This window comes from Poecilia reticulata, chromosome 2 (genome assembly GCF_904066995.2).
Source record: "Poecilia reticulata chromosome 2, P_reticulata-male-v2, whole genome shotgun sequence".
NCBI classification, from domain to species: Eukaryota; Metazoa; Chordata; class Actinopteri; order Cyprinodontiformes; family Poeciliidae; genus Poecilia; species Poecilia reticulata.
Window position 1 is genome coordinate 27,341,434 of NC_088831.1, and position 13,882 is coordinate 27,355,315.

The 13,882-nt window shown below is 38.4% G+C and overlaps 1 protein-coding gene across 3 annotated transcripts in view; it reads right to left on the reverse strand.

Moving 5' to 3' along the window:
* col4a2 (collagen, type IV, alpha 2) overlaps positions 1–13,882 on the reverse strand; it is a 57,762-nt gene that overhangs the window by 18,807 nt on the left and 25,073 nt on the right. For all 3 annotated transcript variants that reach the window (XM_081602284.1, XM_081602282.1, XM_081602276.1), the window contains exons 5-6: positions 201–335; positions 66–110 (exon numbers count right to left, since the gene is read on the reverse strand). In XM_081602284.1, coding sequence (XP_081458410.1) covers positions 66–110; positions 201–335 — 180 coding nt within the window. The remainder of the gene's footprint in view (positions 1–65; positions 111–200; positions 336–13,882) is intronic.

The window sequence follows — 13,882 nt, forward strand, 5'->3', positions numbered from 1 at the left end:
AAACATCCTGTCAGCACACACAGAGGCTGAGCTGTAGATTTACAAACGATGTGCCGTTTACTCACAGGGATGCCGTCGTTTCCAGAGTACCCAGGTACACCAGTCATTCCCTTCAGGGTGAAACGGTTTCATGTATTTAACAAAGCAGGTTAATCTGCTACTCTCTTGTTTTTTTTTAAAAAAGTTGTTTTTTTTTTTACCGTGCTGCCTTTTGGCCCTATGAAGCCACCAGTTCCTTGGTCACCTTTCTGTCCCTTGTGTCCTTGAATACCAGGATCCCCTGGTCGCCCTGGGGGCCCCTGTGGGCCCTGAGGACCAAGAGGCCCTGGAAGACCCTGTGAGTGGGAAGGTTATGAAAAAGAAGAAAACAATATAAATAACAAATAAACAAATAAATTCAAAGTGCTGCATTGCTATTTATGCAATTTTATAATCAAATTGTTCAATAATGACATAAGTAGTCACGTCTGGGATAGCAAAATAAGTGACACTTTTTGTGACAGCTATTTTAAAGCAGCTTTCTTGTATATTTGTAGATGTTGGTGCATTCGAGTGTGTGACTCAAATACACTGACATCTAGTGGACGATCATTGTTAGTGCAAACTATATGAAATAGTACTTGAGAATACTTCGATAGCGGTAGTTAAAAATATTAGGCTGAAATTTAGGCTCATAAATTGTTTTTACACATTTCTGCAGACTTGCTAAGGAGTGTGAGGTAAGGTTGGTGTATTTTAAATATAAAAGGCAGAATATACATGGCATTAAGAACCCACTGGTTGGGTAGTCAAAGCAATGTCTAAGTCAGAAAAGATGCAAATGACAATCTTCTATCAGAAATAGTTGAAGATGATGAGAAAGGTAAAGATATTAGAATTTAATTGTAAATAAAAATGACACATCAGGTACTGAAAGCTGAAAAGGAACCAGCTTTAGTGTGGTAGGTTTGATTTTGTGATGTTTAACTGCACTGACAGATTGTGGTTATTAGGCTTCTGTATCAATGAGATAGTTGATGACTCACTTTTTTGTCAAGTGTTTATCAACAAATGTGTGTTGCGTTTTTTTATTGTTTTAGTTACATATGTCAAATTTGGAACGTCAACATGTGAAAAACCTTTCATTAAATGCACCTTAATTTTTTTATTATTATTATTATTATTATTATTATTATTATTATTATTATTATTATTATTATTATTATTATTATTATTTCAACAAGAATTAAAATCCTGAGTGAGGTTCTGAAACAAATGCATGGAAGGATTACATTTTGCCTGCACTTCTTGTTTAATCCGCCAGAGGGAGACAAGAAACTTTCTTTTTATATGGTACTCAGCTCTCCTCGTTCTCTATTCCCATCTAGTGGTCAAACAGTATATTGCACTTTTCTAATTTTTGATCAATTTGTTAATTTCAACACATAAATAATACTAATAAAATGGTTAAAATGCTTTTAAATGTGAAATAAAAATATCTTTACCTTTTTCCAATAATAAATTAAAAGAGAGAATCAATAAATAAAATGAATTGAAATTAATGTTGTTTAGTTGTAAATAAGGCAATGGAGTTTAGATTGAATCTGTAAATTAAATATAACAATATGATTATGACAAAATTGATGAAAGAAATGAAAGAAGACAAGACGCAAGATTAGGTGATTAAATGCCACGTCCCATCTTCTTTAAAGAAGTGTGGAAATGCAGACTGACCTACTCCAGGTCATAAAGGACCTCCTGTAGGTGGATTTTATTTTAAAATGAAACAAACATTCTTTACAGCTAAACAAACAAAAATAAAAAAGCACAGCACTTTGTAAACACTGTAACTAAAACAGCCAAGACAAATCCTGAGGATGAGAGGAAAACCAAAATCACATGAGAATAATTTTATAGAGTCAGGAAACACAGAGGAATGAGGATAAATTCATGTAGCTGGAGGACGTTTAAGGTCAGGCAGTGATGACTCTAGATGAGTTGGTTCCTGTGAGAACCAACAACAACCACTGTTTTGTTAGTTTCCTGCCAGAAATGCTTTGGACTATATTGTAGATACTAAAGCCAAGGATTTGAGAGCCATGTTGAACTACAATCTAATCATTCTCCAAACACACAGTGAGATGGTTAAAGTTAGGTAGGTGACTGCTAAGTGGAAGTTAACTTGCTCACGCAGCATATGAACCTGGAGCTGTTTATTTGTGCTCAGTATCAATAATGAACAACAGACAGAGGTTATGTCAAAACAAGCCAGACTAAACATGGATGTCTAAAACTGATAAACGGCCGCTACATCCTTGTAGTGATAAGATGCATAACTGATATTTTTCTCCACTAAAAAACTGGTCCATCGGGATTTCATGTGACAGACCAACACAAGTCATGCGTTTAACTGTGTAATGGAAGAAAAATGCTACATGATTTGTAATTATTTTGCAGGGAGAAAACATGAAATGTGGAGTAGATTTTTATTCAGTCCCATTTACTTTAATACCCCTAAATAAAATCCAGACCACATAACTAATTAATCACTTAGCGGACAGAGTTCATTTGTTTGTAACTTTACAAACAAATAGACAAGTTTCTTGTCTTGTTCTGGTCAAATTAATTCCTCTGGCAAAATACGATGGGAGAAGGATTGTTTTTTTTAATTTAGCAAAAATAAATGTAGTTTCTAGTTATATAAAGCTTGTTCCAAATGACTTGCAGCTACAACTTCAGCAACACATAATAAGCAAAGTATTGAGTCAAGAGGCTGCATAGATTGAATGGCAGACCTTTTAGATTTAGATAACCATTCATAACTGTCCTTCCACTTCACAGTTATAAAATCCCAACAATGAGTCTTCAAGTTTGAAGCTCTAATTTAACAAAACGTATAAATGCTTTTGTATTATCACTGTACACTGAGTTGACAAAAACTGAATTTTGTCTAGATCCCCTTAATCGTAACTGGTAGATGGAAACTGAAGGGATCTGTTTCAGTAAAACTCATTGTTCCTGAGCAGAAATCCCCCTGCAGTTCTTCCCTGCTTCACAGCGCTGCTTCTCCGGTTGTTACCTACTCTCTACTTCCATCAAGCACTTCCTCCTCTCCTCACCAAGTTCTCAAGGGCTCTCAAATCTTTTTGTCTTCGTTTCTAAAGCCTCCACTAGGTGAACAGTGAAGTCAAACTAGCCAGGCAGTTGCTACGTTAGCATTGGCTAGCAAAGTGAAGCTATGGGAGTAAAAAATCAACGCTAATAGCAATCTATTATATGAGAGTTCTGACGAGGGAACCTGAGATCAGAGGAGCTGGGTCCTCGTTAAACAGATATCTTGGATTCCCCACAGGTCAATGAACACAGGCTTTCCTGTTTGCTCTGAATTCCTCTGTCTTTCAAGGCTGGTCATAATTTTGGCAGATTATGCCCTGGAGGCAATTGCTGCAACCAAGCTGTAGTTTGTGTCGGCTGTAACTATGTGACCTCTTTAAGTCTTCTCTTATGTCACCAGTGTAGCTGGTTGCAGCTCAGTTTTCTTACCCAAACAAACCAACTTAAACCTTTTCTGCAGAATTCCTGTGAGACAAATCTCACTCAAACGAGCCTAGCAAGCTTCTTCAGAATAATTTTCCACCGTATGCTGGAGCCCATCGTATATTTTGACAGAGTGGGTTAAACTTAATCTGTGACCTGTCAGATTATATCACAGTAAATTTGGTCCACATGTTGCTGTTCCTTGTGATGCCTAGTCTAATTTGTTTTGGAAGTGATCAGAGCCAATGGATCCGCTGTAACTCACTTTAAGTTTATTCATTTTCCTTCCCTCTTTCAAACTTTGACACATCCAAGAACATTCAATATTTCTATGATTTCTCTTTTTGTCAAATTTCATGTGTTATGTTTTTGTTTCTTCAATTATTTAATCATTAAGTGATATTACTATGATTACCAATCCCTGATGCTGAAGGTGAATGGTTCCACCATATCCACCTGAAATGTCATTCATACTCTTTTTGTTTATCTTCTTCCTCTATCTAAAGTATTAAACTTTACTGAATGATTCAGTAGAGACAAAGATTTTAGAAATAATGATATTTTAATACATAAACAGAATTAAGTATCCTGATCAATTGCTATAATTTAATTGTCAGTCCCTTATTAATTTTTGTCATTCCCCATCCTTTCTCCCCTCCTTCTGTACAACATGAACTACAAAATGTAATCTGGGTGCTCTCATCGTGAGCATGTGGGTTTTTTAGTCATCCAGAAAACACAAAACTATTTAAAGTTCCCACTGCTTGACATCATAAATTTAACCCATGTCCAGACTGTCCCGTGGGGTGGCCAGTTTGGGAAAGTCCACAAAGAGCAAGATGGGAACTCAAAGCCCAAAGGGCAAACCTCTGACCTGCGAGAGGAATAATATAAATTAATAAACAACTGACCGGAAACCCGCTCTGTTATTTCATGAGTCTGTGACTGCAGATGCTGTGGACTGCATAAGACATGTTGTAACTATTTAGAAAAGCGCAGGGTGATTTATTAAAACACGATCAATCAAGATGAACGGAGTCAGAATGAAAGGACACAACCACGAAAAGAATGCACAATGAAATCCAGGCACAATAAAATGTCCATGACATGGAAAATAGAGGAACAAAAAAAAAAAGAAAATCAATGAATTTAGAAATTTGCTAATTTGGTCTCACATTTCTTTAAATCTCAGCACCACCCTTTATACTCTCCATCACAGTGGGGATAAAGTAAAGCACTGTTTTAACACAAGCAAAAGCACTTTGTCTCTCCTCACAAGATTAATTGGAACTGCATCTAAAAATCAACAAGTCTTATCAAAACTGAGAGGTCAGGAGCTAGTTTTAGCCTAGCACATCAGTTAGCATCTCCCTTCACAAAGGCCCTCAGAGTGAGATTAACATGTAATGAAATCCATGTGAGATTTAAATACTACAGCAGCTTTATAAAACCTAATTAACCCATTTTCAGATGCTTTCAATAATCAACTTTTTCTTTTTTTTTGAGAAATAAAAAAAAAGAAGCATTTTGATGCTATATCTCTGACGCTTGCATTACATCTAAAGTGAGAAATATTTTTTGGAAGTTCAAGCAAAGTTTAATGCTCTCATCTTATCCTTAGAAGTGTCTGCTTCCTCCACTGAAAAACTGTGACAATTTTCTCTGGGTTGAAAGTGGAGAAAAAGACCCAAAAGGAACGATAAGAAGTGACCACCACGAAGGGGAACGCAAACACTGAACGTCTGCCTCTTCCTTGACTCCCCCAGTTGGACCCAGACACTTTGGTCCACTTAGTACTGCCGCTTTGCGACCTATCTCATCTGTTTTTCTTGGACGCATTTTTGCCGGACTCATTTCCTGAAGAGCCGCGTCCCGCATGCTTGATGCTCGGAGAAGAAAACAGGGCTCTGCTCCCCCTTTCCCGGATGACTGGTCGGAGGGAGATTGGGTTTAGAGGCAGGCCAGAAGGGTTCTGCTCGGAGGGCAAACGGGGCAGTCAACTGGATCCTCTAAGGAGGGTAAATAAACATCTGCAGATGATGTTTAGATATCTATTAGTGTGTGTTTAGATCCCCCGTCTGCAGCCAGGAAGGTCAGCTTTCTGAGAGCTCTGAGAATGTTCTGGAAATCCCGGATGGCCGTCATGAATCAGATAATAATAATAATAAAAAAAATGATACTCTGGAAGTGAAGAGGAGTCAAGTTGGTCACATGAGATAAAGACGGAAAAATAGTATCTTTTTCGTGAGAAAGTTGATCTTTTTTTTCTCCTTTATTTTTGCCATGGCAACAAGCAAAACCTAAACTTGACACTTTCACACACTGCAACCGGTACTTGTGAGTCATGTTTCGGAAACATTTCTTGTTCCGTAACACAGGGATGGAGTCAGGGGGCGAGAGCCGACGACGTGCAGAGCAGCATCAGTCGTTTGTTGCCGCTAGTGTTGCTTCCCATGCAGATCTTTGTTTAATCATTCAGCACAAAGACATTAGTTTACATTCGAACTCATGTGTTTAAGCTCTGATTTCTGCACGTGAACACAGGCGAGCCAGAAATGTGACATAGTTCAGACCGAACGGAGAGCTGCTAATGACCCGTTTGAATGAAGCGTGTGTCTGTCTCTGTTGTAGTGATCAAAACTCGAGGGGGAGATCCCGGCCCGAGAACAGAACGGCCTGGTTGTCCAACTATCCCAGGGCTCTCTGGGGCCCGACACCTGCAGTATTGCCTCACATCAGAGGAATGAGACTCCTTGAGCCTACGTTATGAGGTTGCAGCTGCAGTCTGTGTGTGTGAGAGAGAAAGAAATAAAGCAAGAAATGAGGTGCTGGGTTCTCCTTGGAGATCAACCACCTGCATGTCTGAAAGGTGTGTCTGCATGTCTGAGTGGATAATGAGGTCCATCATAGGTGGGTTGCCTCTGTAGTCCCTCTGTGACATTTATCACTCAAATTAAAATGCTTTATGTCACCACTGACTTTGTTTTTGGATTTTGTTGAGTAATCGTGCAAGGTTGAGGGAAACATAGCGTAAATACAGTAGTTTCCTTACAGGTATTTCAGGGTGAGAAGGGAAGAAGAGTGGAGAGGAAAACCTAGTTTTTTGAGGAATGAAGGACATCAAGGTTGTAATTGTTGCTCACTGCATGTAGAAATGGTCTGTGCTGCTTCTCTCATTTATTATCAACAGGGTATTGAAATGTCAGCAATTTGAGGGAAACATTTTTAAACTTTCTTTTTTTCCTTAACGTAAATGAAAACCGAACCCACAGTTTTTCTTGGATAGGAAATTTGACGTTTTTTGTTCCTCAGAAGTGGGGCGCGGCTTGAGAAGTTTGTGAACGTCCAGCTGTTACGTTGGACCCAATTTACATTGATAAAATCCAATAACTTGAGCAACAGGGATTGTCCTTGTAATCCTCAGGATCTTCGTCTGAAACCATCCAGCTGACCCGCTGGCTGGACTGGACGAGGAAAAGTTTTCTCACGAGGGAACAGTTCTAGAACATTTACAATCAGGTCACTTATAAAGTTTAAAAAAAATAAACAGTTCTTCCTCATATTAGTCTAGAGATGTACAATTCAGTATATGATGGTCTTCGCTGAACAATCATCCAGCAAATGACCCAGGAGAATCAAACTCAGGACAACAATGTTGGAGACTAAAGCCTCTGACATGCTGCATACCAACTCAGTGCCCGATTCATTAAATTACTCCTTAAATTTAGTTTTTTCTTCCAATCAACCACATAAAAGATCCTAATCATCAAAAATATGCAATGGTTTTGGCATATCCAAATACACCCAGTATGTTTTCGTTACGTTTGGTGGGCAGATTGATGGCGCTTTTGAATTATTGAATTATGTTGAGTTGAATTATGAAAAGTCAGCACAAGCAAAGCTGCCAAAAAGAGGAGAGGAAGAGCTGCGCGTTTTTAGTAACCAAATAAGGAAATGTCAGCTCATTTCTGAGGGAACACCATGGATTTAAAGACAGAGATGTGGATCAACACAACATGTTAAAATGAAAAAAAGTAATTTACGTTTACGACCAACAACACGGCAAATCTGTGAAACCGCCTGAAATTTAAACGGTGAATGACCTGTTAGTAACTAACTATTATGAAAATATGAATAGAGGATTTTTCAGCAGTTTTGTTTGTTCATGAAAAAGTGAGCTCATTTGTTTGGCAAAAAAAGCTTTGTTATTTAACATTACCCTTATTAACATATTATTTTTCTTATTTTGTTTATCATTTATAATTTTATTTATATTTCATTAATTTTATTCCTGTTTTGATTTGCTGCTTTTATATACGCTTTGTAATTGATTTATTACGTATTTTATTTTCCAAAGACAATTGAAACACAGAATATTGCTGATTTTTTTATTTTTATTTTAAATTTGTACACACTGTAGGAACCTGAATATGAAGACTTTGTCACTTTAGTGTTTTTTTTCCCCCCAAAGCCAACAAGTAATCATTTTAAATAACTATTAAAATACTAATTATTCCACAGCTAAACAGCCCTATGAAACATTCGCGTAAAACCTGAGCTCCTATAGCGTGTCGGCATGTGGGATAAACTCAAATCTCACATCATGCGAGGAGCTTGTCCAACATGAGAGTCTGATTGTTTTCTTCGCCCTGATGTGGGCCTCCATCATAATCCCTGATGGTGAAAATAGAGCTCGCAGTTTGCCTTCAAACGTTAAACTTCTTTCTGACTGCAAATAAAAAGCACCGATGATGTGAATGGAGATAAGCAGAGATAACGCCGTTTTCACCAAAGCTCCCATGTTTTACAGACCAGACAGATTAGACGGTGATAAAGCACGCGGTGTGTGTGTGTGTGTGTGTATGCGTGTGTGTCTCCGTGTTTTTAAATGAAACATGGGGGAAGACAGATGGTACCAGGAGGTGTCCTCCAGAAAACAGTAAAGAAACCTTCAGAAAACTGCAATGCAGGTTATGAGGAATAAAATAAAACTGACCTTAATTTGTTATTTTTGAGGTGATTATCATAAAGGAATGCTGACGGTCAGAGCTGCAGCCACAACATCAAATGAAATATTTAAGCTCCTACTCTGGTCATCATCATTTCACCTGTCCTTGCTTGCACACTACTTACGCCCTGTGCTCTGAGACGACGATAACACAAGCAGACTACAGGTGGTAAGAAGGTCAGGGTCTCTAAATACTGAACCGCTAAACCTTTTCCCTACTGTAATGGAGACAAGGTCACAGCCAGGGTCATTGAACGACTTCAGGATACAGAAACACAAAATCGCCACTTTTCATGTGCGCTCTACTCCTGTTACTCACACACACACACACACACACACACACACACACACACACACACACACACACACACACACACGAACACCCCCACACGCACACACACGAACGAACACACATCTGTTCAAACAATTCACCTTCCTTCCTTTGGAAAATATTGTTACTGTACGCCTGTCATGCCTTCTGCTCTGAAATGACACAGACACAGTTGGAAAACAACAGCTTTAGATTTACCGCTCTCCATTGTTGTGTTTAGACTGAGGAAGACACAAACAGGATTTCTGAACTTTGCGCAGAATAAATGTTGCAACCAAAATTTATCAGCTCCTTAATGTTTGTTTCAGCCTCTTTCAGAACGGCAAGGCCGTTCAGCGGATTGCAGAAATGTTTCTTATCAGCTACATGCCTGCCGAAAGGCTTTGCATCGGCATGTGAAGACATTAAAGGGATAGTTCAAGGCCTTTGAAGGGAGGTTCTGTTAAAATGCTTTTAAGAAGGTTTAAAAATGTTGTCTTACCTGCAGTAGATAACTATCTTATCCTCGAAGGTACAGCTCAATAAATTTATATAAATTAAAGTTACATCTTCAAAAATGATTGATTTTCTACTAATGTTGGTGATTATGACTAATGGGTAAAAAACACTCAATATAATTTCTCAGAAAATTATAAAATTTATACAATTAGTAATGACACTACATTGCAGTACAGACTTGAGACTTAACACAATTACTTTCCAGCAGACAAGGTCATTCTTAAAGAAGCTGGGCATTCACAAACAGCCACAAGAAAGTTGTGTGGAAGAAAAAAGTGTGGCCAAAGGGTAAAATCTATATTGTTATTCACCATATAACATTCAAACTAAACGCAGTGTCTTCTCTGAGCAAATGCTTCAATTTTAAATTATACATGTGATCTTCTTCCACTTTTTCTGGAAAATAATGAAACTTGTTGAGACTTTTAGATCCTGCATCTGGCCGATTGTGTAATCTGTAGATCATCAGTACTCCACTCCCTCAGCCTGTCATCTGCTGCTCTTAGTCTCGTTTTGTTTATTGAGTCAGTGCAGTGAAAACAGGTCCTCCTTTTTCTATGCAAACAATAGTCATCTTGTTCCTAGGCAACATCCATCTTCTAAACTATGAAGGTCCGACAGTTTTAAAGGCCCCTACAGATGGACTTTGGCTGGTCGAACCAGACTGCAACAAGAGAAACGTGAAGCAGAACCACTGATTTCTGGGTTGGCCTGAGCTCGATCTGGAGCAGGATAATGTCCTCTTTTGATGTTTGTTATATCAAATATGAGAAGCATAAGGTGCTGTTGTTGCTGTGCAATAAAGGCCCCAAAGGGACACACACACACGTTTCAACTGTTTAAAAACTGTTGGGGTTTTATTCCCACTAAAACACAGTGTATTGAGAACTTGAAATGAAATGGCTGCTCCTGTTACTTTAAAAAAAATAATACATAAAAATGTTCTCCTCACTCCCACTGAATACCACAAAACAAGGAGGGATCTGCAACATACATTAGTGGGTGTTTCCTGTCTAAATGGGAAAGAAGTCATAGAGATGGAAAAAGAATCGTGTTTCAGCTATCCCCACGTTCATGTTGATGCAATTTAGAGAAGTACAATAACAAAGTGGCTCCTTCTGAATAAGATACTAAAATGCTAAAAGTTTAAAAAATTAGATCTGCTGATGTACATGAGAGGTCAGAACTGCTTTTTTTTCTTTTCCAATTCTGATTCATGAATGTGACCCGGTGTAAGGGACAAAACTTTGAATAGAAACAAATCTTAATTCATCTTTTTTTTGTATTTCCTTTTTCCCAAACACAATATGAAACTTCCACTTAAAAAGACCAAACAGTTTGTGTTAATTAGCTGAGTTACATGACTTAATGTTCAGACTTCTGAACAAAATGTCAACCTTTGACTCACACACTGTGGGTGTAATTAGGACCATTTCTGCTACACCTCACGTAATTGAATCATTATTGTGAGGTTTTTATATGTTTTACCGCTTTGTCCTTTCACAAATCTTTCCATCTCGCAGCCAACAGCTGCTTTCTGTCCATCAGTTTGAGCATCCTCTGTCACATTCCCTCCAAATCCACAGACTTATTTTCACACAGGACTCTGCCAGCCCCGAGATCCCCACTGAATTCCTCTTTCCAACGTCTCGGGAAGAGAAAATCCTCCTTTCCAAATGTTTTAATGATAGCAGCAGGTTGTTGCTCTGCTGCCCTCCCACAGCCTCACATGCATGAATCTTTCTTTTTTTTATTTTTCTTAATCAGGTTGGTCTTCCCTGGCATATTTAGCCTGATGGGACATCTGCAGGAATGAACGGGATCTCGCATTAAAGCTGCACAACTATTGAACCGCAATCATCACTGCAAAATCAGTGCGTTCAAAGCTGCAGCTGCTGTGATATTATTTCACTATTTTGTGTATTCGCTGTCCTTATGGTTTCCAAGATCTATGTATGTATATACGGCTATTATCAGCCTTCAGTGTGCCACTCAGATTGTACAGATTTGCTTTTAATGGAACAAGGAAATGGGCCGTTTATAGCAAAGGTCAAGCTTACAGACATTCCTGTTCCCACAAAACAGAGGGAGACTATATGAAAAGCAGATCAGTAGACCGTCATTGTGCATGACTTCCTGTCTTTCCCTGTCCTGCATCACCCGAGGAAGCATTTCCCATGGTGGAAAAGAGGCAGCATCCCCCCTTTCTGGACAGCGTCTATAATAGGTGCCATGTTTTTTCCTCTGTTTCTTTTTTAGAGTTCACTGAGCTCATCCACAGGACGCGAGTGAAGCTTATTGTTTTCAGCATAACGCCGGTAACAGTGCTCTCCCATAAAGGCCTGAAAAGGAACAAGCTGCAGTTCAGGTTATTATTGACGATTCATGCTGATCTGCTGTTCATGTTCTTTCCTTTCCATTTTCGAGGCTTCAGAAACCACAAAAAGCTCAGTTTCACTGAGCCGCCCACCATGCAGAGCTCGTGAATCTTTCACTTTACTTTGTCTGTAAGGATGCCAGGCTCTGTTAAACCCGTGTTTCTCAGCTATAAAACAAACCTCTAAACTGCTTTAATCATTGTGTCCATCTCAGTGCGCGGTTCCTTCTTCTTTTTTACCGTCGATCATGAATTCAACCCACTAATGACGAAGGGAAACAATGGCGGCTTTGGGAGAGGACAGAGGGAAGCTGATGTTTTTCTGCAGGCTGGCAGAAAGAGAGAGAAGAGTCAGGCGGACAAATTCTCTGTTTTCAGGCCTAAAGCAGAAAACTTTGTCAAAATAACACATTTGTTCCTCTGCAATGAATCGGCTTCATTGTTTAAGTCTCCCTGATGCTCTATTTTTGTTTTTCTGCCACTGTTTAGGCTTTTGATGTTTTTTCACAAAAATGGTGGATATTTGAGAACGTTATAATGAGTTTTATATTTCCAGCCAAAATGTTGCTGCCACATTTGAAATAATTGTTTTTCAAAATTAATCTGTCAAATTTTTCATTTTTCAATGCAATAAGATTTAAATGATTAATTATTAATTAACAACATTCATTTTATGTTTTTTTTCTATTTTTATGTTACTTGTTTGTTATGTTTTAAATAAAAATTTCATATTTTTACTGCATAAATAAAATCTAAACAAAGGAAATGTAAACAAATATTTAAAGTTTGGAGTATAACCATGTGAGTTTTATGTACAGCTTTGGAAATAGTTAAGAGACCACTGGAAAATTATATGAGAAGGTTTATGTTTGAGCAAAACGAACGTTGTTCTTTTATTCTATGAACTGCTGACAACATGTCTCCGAAATCCCAAGATGGGAGTTTATTAATAACAGTAAAATAATATGATACTTGATTCTCTGTATATATTTATTTAAATCTGAATTTACTCTCTTTTTAGGTTATCTGGTAAGACGGGCAACATTTGAATCTAAATGTTTCCATGTAGTGATCAAAACCACATAGTGGGCCTATTAACAAGCAACCACTTTTTGCAACAGCTGTAGAAAATCTCAGCCAATCCAGACATCTGCAGCTGATCAGTATTAAACGTCCAGTGAAGCGCACATCTCCATATCTCTCCCCCGATGGAGATATTTTCAACAAGACACGGTTGAGAAAAAACAGTGAGAAAAATGTAGAACCTATTTCGTTTGCCAATCTGAACAAAGAGATCATGTAGAGCAAAATAAAAACTTATAAAGAGGACACAAGTTGCGTAAAGTTGAAGAAAAATGAAAACCTCTGGCTAATCTTGAATGTAGCAGGATGCAGGAACCGATTTTTGTTTTCATACATGAAACACAAATTCTTGCTAACAATAAAACCTCACTCTCGCCCATTGTTACTGAGTGACTGAGAAAATATTTCCCTTTGTTTCTGGCCAATTCTGGGCAATTGTCAGGAATACGGAGGAAGGAAGAGATAGGTGGACTGATGACCTCATTACAAGACTTTTGTGCCTTTCAGATGTGGAATGTAAAACTTCCTCACTCCTGTCTCTGTGTCTCTCTCTGAGCAGGAGCTTCCTGTACACATGGCCAGAGCCCACTTCAAAGGTCAGACTCGCTGTCAAGCTCGTCCAGTAAACTCTCAGTGGATGACAAGGTGTATCTGAAAGGCATTCCTGCCGTCACTGCTGTCGTTCCAGAGGGAATCTCTCACAGGAGCTGTTCTAAGGCATGGTGATTTCAGACTCCAGTTTTACAGCATCTTACGTCTGAACTGAGACATTTACAGTTTCCAGGAGCATTGTTCACGGGATAGGAGAAACAAAGGAAATGGGACAAATTTGTCACCGGGACAGCTTGTCTTTTGCCTGTTTTAAACGTAGGATGGGTAAACATTTAACTCAGTTCTAGATTCCAGTTAAAGCGTTGAAGCTTAAATTAAAGGTGAATAAAACAACATGTTTAAGTGCTTTGTTTTGGAGGAGAGAGGACAGAAAACAAAGATTTTTTCTACATGTTTATGTTTATTAAAGCTTTACTTCTCTTAAACTTATGGCTCAGTTGTGCTTCGGTAGGCCTAT